This window comes from Papaver somniferum, chromosome 5 (assembly GCF_003573695.1).
Source record: "Papaver somniferum cultivar HN1 chromosome 5, ASM357369v1, whole genome shotgun sequence".
Lineage (NCBI taxonomy): Eukaryota > Viridiplantae > Streptophyta > Magnoliopsida > Ranunculales > Papaveraceae > Papaver > Papaver somniferum.
In genome coordinates this window covers 162,248,150-162,255,838 of record NC_039362.1, presented here as the reverse complement: position 1 = coordinate 162,255,838, position 7,689 = coordinate 162,248,150, and the positions used below count along the sequence as shown (strand labels likewise).

Below are 7,689 nucleotides of genomic sequence, written 5' to 3'. Positions count from 1 at the left end.
CTATTATCTATAGTTTGGATTATTTGGTAAAAGGGTCCCTTTATTTTTATTTTTCTATTAGCGTTGGGAAAACTTTTGGTTATTGAAACATAAATTTTTGGTCAGTTCCATTGGTTTACTAATCGTTGTCTATTTGGATTGCTTTTCATTTTTGTCCTGACTTTAATGTTTGCTTAGTGTTCATTACAAGGGGATTTTTTTCTAATCTATTTATTATTTTTCTTTTTGTGTCAATTGATCACTTACATTTAATAAAAAAGTGATTATCTCCCTTGACTAGCTCGGTCGGCCCAAAAAATAAAAAAATATATAAAAAGTTCCCTTTTACCTAGCACATGGGAACCGTTTCGGTTTCCCCAATGTACAAGTTCTGTAAAAGGAATTTATACCCTTTTCTCAAATTGCTGTTACCGTCTTTTTACTGGCAGAAGAAAATAAAACATGGACTTATTACGGTTGTAGACCACCAAGACTCACACCTCACATGGAATGCCTCGTTAAAGAAAAACAAACAAGCTGCCAAACGCCACATGCCATGCTAAATTTTCTAGGAGCAAATTCAACTCCAAAGACCGTAACCGAAATAATTTTGTATAAATTTTACGCCATCATTAAGAAAACGAAACAATTTGTGGTCTTAAACTATACATTATTCCTCATTAATGAATCGATTATTTTAATGTTATTTTATTCAAGTCAAGCACCAGTCGATTTTTGGTGTGCTAGAAAAAGGTTATATTTTCTTTGACTACGCGGAGAGGAATCTAACGCCAGTTGATACTTGATAGAAACCAGAAAGAAAGAAAGAAACTGAACAGACAAGCTCCTGCTGATACCCTACTACAGCGTCCACTGTCTACGCAGCATCAGATCATCAAACCATTAACACATGGCCCACACCTACCCAGATAAAAACCCAAACCTCATCTTAACGTGTCAACTTTCCATCGTCCGACATCAATTAATTCTGTTATGTTCTTAGAATCTTTCCGAGGATGGGATTAAGCGCGTAGTATAAATCACACGGGGCATCTAATATCGCACCCTTTTCACCTTCTTCCTTTTCTTTTCATCTCTCCCTCTCTCTGTAGAATCATCATCATCATCCTTCCTAGAGCATCGGAACAACGGTTGAAAGCTGAAATATCTTTTGTTTGCTTTTTTCAAGAATCTGTAAAAAAGAAGGAAAGAAAATCTTGATTTGGTTCGTTTGTAGTAATCGAAACGATCTGAGATACAAACACACAGCAAAGGTAGGTTTTGGATCGGAGGAATACTAATATAAATCTATTATCAGATGGTGAAGGAAACAGAATACTATGATGTTTTGGGGATTAAGCCTACAGCTACTGAGGCTGAAATTAAAAAAGCTTATTACGTCAAGGTATTCATCTTATACTAATTATTTTCTTGATTTCCCACTTAATTTGTGTTTCTAATCGATCAATTAGTTAAGAGAAACTATTGATTAAAGGGAAAGATTAGGAGTAACAGTGTTTTATTAATTTCTCGTTTGTTTGATTTTGATTTCAATGCATTTTTAAGTTGTTCTGTTACCGTTGGTTTTAATTTTAGATCCACTGGTTGCTTGAATGGGAAATTGAATGAGTCTTTGATTTGGAGGGCAGTTAGAGAAGGTTTATTTCTCTTTCGTTGAATTAAGAAAGAAAGATATTTAGGTTTTAGGTGTTTTAGGTGTGGGTCATTAATGCTTAAATATTGGTTTCTTCATTCAAAACACACCCAATTTCTTTCTTGTTTCCTTTGTCCAACTCAAGCCTTAATGATGCTTCCTTGCAAGTGTAGTTGATGACTCTTTCTGGATTATGACATATTTTACTATCCTAGAGGTGTACCCACTTAATTAATAGGAGTTATAGTTCACGCCGATCACAAATTCATTATAGGTGAAAACCACTGAAGTAAGACTAGCTATCGAGTAATTTGAATGAAACTGCCTTTTGGGATTAGAGAAGGACACTTGAATGGTTTATTCCATGCCCATTTCTTTCATTTTCAGTGGTGTGCTTCAAGTCTGCAACCCCAAAATTCTATTCTATCGCCACAATGTTTACCTATTCCAATTGTTCTTTTTATTTTTACCTTGGTGATGTAAATTGGATGAAATTACTTAGGTAGTTTTGCTGCGATAAGACTGATGGATATTAATCTGAAAAGACCAGCTTCGGAACATTGTTTTGTTATCACTTGCAATACCTTTTCACCTGATAGATTGCTTGGATGAATCGTGTGCTGAGTTTCTTTTCTATTTTTTTTCTTATATGATGAGGTTTGTTAGAGGCCTTCTGCTTAGGAATTTCCGTTGTACTCTGTCAAATCTAAGAGTTTAATTCTATTTGGCGCAATTGCCTTCTTTCCTATTGCTAACTTGGATGAATTAGTGATTATGTTTTCCACTGCTATGAGTTGGGGACTAAAGTCTTTTTGGTTTATTCTTACAACTGCCGACTCTATTGGGAAACACTATTTGTTGTATGAGGAATATGAAGCAATAGGATATGGTTAATGGCTAAGAGGCACTGAATCATATGCAAACTATGCATAAAAGATACCTCTCTTAATTTCCCAAATTACAAAAAGTAAAATTAAATCTATACTTGTTTTTCCCTTGAAAGCTTGTTTGCTTAAGTAGATTCTAGGAGATGGCTGGTGATATGTCCTAGTAAATAGGTTAACAATCAAAAGCAATAGGCATTTTATACAGTGATAGTCTTTCGATGAATGAAAGTTTTTCTTTAAGCCTCTGTACAAGTAGGGGCATGATGCCTACAGAGTGCGGCCAGGTATGAAGAATCAATATTTCCCCTCAAATCTAAGCTCGTTGTTTCTGTTTAAAAGTAATGCTGCTATGTGCTTGTTACTGTTACTAAGCTACATAAGTATGTGCTCTATTTTGTCTGCAAATATTAGATGTTCACCACTGCTCATTTGTAGCTAGAGATGTTGTTGGTATTGAGAAGAGGATTCATGTCATTTTGGACAAATCTTCTTAACATATTCCGTTCATTGTTTATTATAAGTTTTTGAACGCTTGGGTAATCTTTCTTGCAAAATCACGCTGGCAAGTTTATCAGTTTGTTAAATATTGTCCATCTATGGGCTAGTCATCCCCCAATCCTCGGTAATTATTAGTCATCGAAACCTCCCAAGTTGGTACAGCTGCCCTCTGGAAGATACATCGATGTGCTGACTGGCATCTTATGCGTTTCTTCTGTTTGTTGGTTGTAGGCTCGGCAGGTCCATCCAGATAAAAATCCTAATGATCCTCTAGCTGCTCAAAATTTTCAGGTAACTTTGCAGTTTCTTGTAATGTGATAATATTTTTTATTTTTGTGCAGTAAAATGGTGAAATCAATGTTTTATCTCCCGTCTTTAGCTCAGTATCCGATGTTGGTATCTTGATTTTGTGCACCTTTGTGTTCAGTGCCAATTAAATGAAGGAATTTGTTTTTTTTTGTCATGCCGCTTTGTTTCAATAATTTTGATCGTTTGGGTAGCCTGACAAATCTGTTGTCCTCCATAATGAGGATGCTGTACTTTCTAGACATTTGCTGTATTAACACTCCCACACTCAGGCTCTTTGTGTGTATACTTGCTTCTGCTGGTACTTGCACATGATAATGGTAGAACCTGTCTGTAAATATTGTATTGCACATGGACATAATAGTGGTTGAACATAATAAGCATTCTGCTGGTATCATATGCACATTTCGTCCGTGTACGCATTTGGCTACTTTCCAGTTCACCGTGTTTGGTACTTTTACCAGTGTTGGACACCAACACAATTACCTGCGTGGCTGTGTCATATCCTATCCCACCTCCAGGCTCCAGCTACCTTTTAGTTTCTTCAATACTGTCAAATTTGACAAGTTGTGTCTTGTTCTTTTTTCGTTATACATTATAGTTTAAAAGTTACTTGTAGCATTATATGATATGAACTTTTGCTCTTAGCCTCTTACCAGTAATGGTGGAGTACTTTGGGAAAAGCCTTCTTGAAAGTTTCTGCATGGTGAAAAACTGCAAAAATGTTTGGTCAAAAGTGTCTGATTTTTTATTTTTTTTCTTGTCACCCACTGCCAACAGATTTAGTTTTCCTGTCAGATTATTTGGTTTTTTGTTTTATTTGCATATTATCAGCTAGTTAACAATGGCTTTCAGGTTTTGGGAGAGGCATACCAAGTACTTAGTGATCCAACACAACGCCAGGCTTATGATTCTTATGGCAAATCAGGAATTTCAACGTAAGTATTTTCTCCGTAGCTATCTTCATTTTGCAACTGGAATTTGCATGGTTGGGATAATTTATTGCTGTATCATCTTGTTATGGTGTACATGACACGCAGACACCGATAGCCACAAAAAACAATAAGTCATATAATTCTAAGAAAATGATGAAAAAAATTTGTATTGTTTCCGTAATTAGTTTCTTCTTCTGATTATTGAATCTTTCAGGGAAGCAATTATTGATCCAGCAGCAATTTTTGCAATGCTTTTTGGGAGTGAACTTTTCGAGGAATACATAGGCCAGCTTGCGATGGCATCCATGGCCTCACTTGACATTTTCACAGAAGGAGAACAGTTTGACGCTAAAAAGGTGCAAGAAAAAATGAGGGTAAGATCTCTAATAGTTCTCGTTCAAATAGATATACGTAGATGAGCGTTTCAGGCCTTGTTTATGCTTTAGTATTGCGTCCAGCTTTTGCTTGATCTCAGTTATTGTGAATAGTCATGAAGTCTTTGTTAGCCTTTCACAATTATACGTTAATGTTTATGTTCAGTTTACCTCATTCCATCCCTATGATTCACTGTCACCTTAAATGCGTGCGTTTTCTTTGGATTCGTCTGACATGTTCTTTTCATCACAGGCTGTTCAAAAGGAAAGAGAAGAAAAACTTGCAGAAGCGCTGAAAGATCGACTGAACCAATATGTTCAAGGAAACAAAGATAGTTTCATTAGTCATGCAGAAGGGGAGGTCACAAGGCTCTCCAATGCCGGTAATGCTTTCTTCACTTTACCGCCTTCTGCTGTCCGGACTTCAAATCTTCTCACCTTGTACTCCTGACAAGTAGGAGAGTCTTAAGTGTCCACATGTTACTTATTTTAAAAACTTCCAGTGATTATAGTGCTAGGCTAAAGGAATCTTGGGGTTCCCGTTCCCCACATCTTTTTTGGTTGAAAAAAAGCAATTTCCCAAGTCCGGTAGATTATCTAATATCCCAAGGACAATATAAAACAATTAAGTGTTGGTTTATCTGAAGTCAACACCTTTTGTTTTTTGTGCATTTATTTCCTTGTCTATAACTAGAAAGGATTTTGTCGTATTTAGGGTATGGACAGAGTGCCTTTGGTTTGTTCTTGCTTATCTGTTACAATTTAACTGCTTGGCTAAGACCATTAAAGTAAGTGAAGCTCTGGTTAGTCTCTCGTTCAATTATAATTCTCTTTTTTTTTTTCTTTCTCGTGCTATATATTTTTCAGCTTATGGTGTCGATATGTTGAATACAATCGGTTACATATATGCAAGACAAGCAGCTAAAGAACTTGGGAAGAAAGCAATATACTTGGGGGTGCCATTTATTGCTGAGTGGTTCAGAAACAAAGGCCACTTCATTAAATCTCAAGTAACCGCTGCTACAGGTCAGCAGATCATTCATTAGTAAAGAGAATTTCCAGTTCAGGTCTCTGTTGGCTAGTGAGTTTATCACATATTTTGGCACTGTGACAGGTGCAATTGCTTTGATCCAGCTTCAAGAGGACATGAAGAAACAGCTTAGTACTGAGGGGAACTACACCGAAGAAGAGCTCGAAGAATACATGCAGTCCCACAAAAAGTTGATGATTGATTCTCTTTGGAAACTGAATGTTGCTGATATTGAAGCTACTCTCTCGCGTGTCTGTCAAATGGTTCGTTTCTTTTTAAAGACCTTTTATTTTGGCTGTGGTCAACAGTCGAGCTGATTTTTGATGGATCCGCTCTGTCATTATATTTCATCACAGGTTCTTCAAGATAATACTGTGAAGAAAGAGGAACTCCGTGCTCGTGCAAAGGGGTTGAAGACTCTTGGGAAAATCTTTCAGGTATTGTTGGTGGTAAATTTCTTCGAATTTTTGTCATCTCTAAAGTATCTGTTTTGACCATTTATTGGAATTTGATATAAATTCAGAGAAGTAAGTCGAACAACGGGACGGAAGGTGATAGTGCAAACACCCCTGTTCATAAGCTGAACGGAGCTGATCAGAGCAATGGTTCTAGCTCACCAGACACATCTCCAAAATCTCCACCTCCCGAGTCTTATGCTCATGTCGCCCCTCAGGTACTTTTCTCTTATTTTTACCAGGTGCATGAGAATTTTTTATGCAACCATCTTTACAAGTTCATTCAAGCACAAGATCAACTCTTTTCTCAAAGAACACCAAAAGGTTTGATGGGCATTTCTTGATCAAACAGACAATGGCATAGGTATGTGTTCAAGAGTTGAAGACCAAATGATTAGAGAAACTGTTCAACTTATTCCAATTTAACAAGAATCTCCAGCAAGTTAAATTGGAGTTATTACCTATCTGAGCCTGAGGCTTTGCTTCTTTATAATGACCTAGGCTTTACTGGTAAAGAAAATTGAACAGATGGAAGAGAAACTTACTTTCTCCGTTTTACCAAACTTTTTCATCTAACAATCTTGTCAATTTGAACCTGCAGAGCCCTTATGTCGAAGCTCCTCAGTTCGGCAGCAATCAATTTAACTTTAACTTTCCAATGCCAACTGCCCCTCCTGGAGCGCAGAGACATGCTTCATCTACAGGGAGGGAATGAAGAACTGCTGCAGTGTGATTTCATTGCGTGAGCTGCTGCTGCCTGTATTATTACAACATAATTCCCCTTTGATATTCTATTGTGTTTAGGAGGGAGGGGTGTTGAGTTGTTCATTTGTTTCATGTACTTTTTTTTCTTTTCTTTTGTATTGAGAGTAGAGAGAATTATAAAAGCTGGAATCAACTCCCCACCTTCAGATAAGCAGGCCATTCTGTAGAATTAAATATATAGATATATATCTTGTAAAAGAAGGAAAATATATGTATACATGATGAGGGAGCAGATTTATGAACTGAAAATCATCTGTTTAGCTTAAAGAAAGAAAATTGGGCTCCCTTGTAATTTGTATTGGTGTCCTCTGTTGTTGTATTAGGTTTTGGAGCTTTGGCTCCACCCCATTGTATGTATATTCAGGTACTTGATTGAAGCTTTCCAATTTTTATTCTCTTTTTCATCTTCTTTTCATGCTTCAGTCAGGTTCCACAATTTTTTGCTGAGAAGATGAAGGATATTTTTTTAATTGCTCAGCATATCATTTTTGCTGCATTGCTTGTAATTATGAGATAATGAATTAGCTTTCCGTCTTTTGATTAATATTGCTATATGTTTAGGACACAAGAAAATATTCTTTAATGGATTGGGAATATAGTTAAAGTACTTACTGAACAGGAGGAGTTGTATTTTCACTACTAGCAAGTAGACTGGGGTAGGGGTTTGATCCGATGTACACTTTGTTGTTATTAGTGTTCAATGATTATCTACAAGTAGGTAAGAGAGTTCAAGTTCCAGACGTTCTGAAAAAAAGGACGTTCAACAGATGGAACAACTCACAGTGGAAGACAGAATCATGGCATTT

The 7,689-nt window shown here is 36.5% G+C and overlaps 1 protein-coding gene across 1 annotated transcript; it reads left to right on the top strand.

Moving 5' to 3' along the window:
- Window positions 1–982: 982 nt before the first annotated feature.
- Window positions 983–7,291, top strand: LOC113283453 (chaperone protein dnaJ 10-like). Its single transcript, XM_026532723.1, has 10 exons — window positions 983–1,384; window positions 3,250–3,309; window positions 4,180–4,262; window positions 4,474–4,633; window positions 4,887–5,016; window positions 5,501–5,659; window positions 5,748–5,926; window positions 6,020–6,100; window positions 6,187–6,336; window positions 6,720–7,291. Exons 1-10 carry the CDS (start codon window positions 1,298–1,300, stop codon window positions 6,831–6,833), a joined length of 1,203 nt encoding a protein of 400 aa, XP_026388508.1. The 5' UTR covers window positions 983–1,297; the 3' UTR covers window positions 6,834–7,291.
- The last annotated feature ends 398 nt before the right edge of the window (window positions 7,292–7,689 follow it).

What these genes read in the sequence shown, in the direction of transcription:
- LOC113283453 (XM_026532723.1), top strand. Translation starts at nt 1,298, where the DNA reads ATGGTGAAGGAAACAGAATACTATGATGTTTTGGGGATTAAGCCTACA. An exon ending in TCAAGTAACCGCTGCTACAG is followed by an intron (nt 5,660 to 5,747) that starts GTCAGCAGATCA and finishes GCACTGTGACAG; the next exon opens with GTGCAATTGCTTTGATCCAG. An exon ending in CTCTTGGGAAAATCTTTCAG is followed by an intron (nt 6,101 to 6,186) that starts GTATTGTTGGTG and finishes ATATAAATTCAG; the next exon opens with AGAAGTAAGTCGAACAACGG.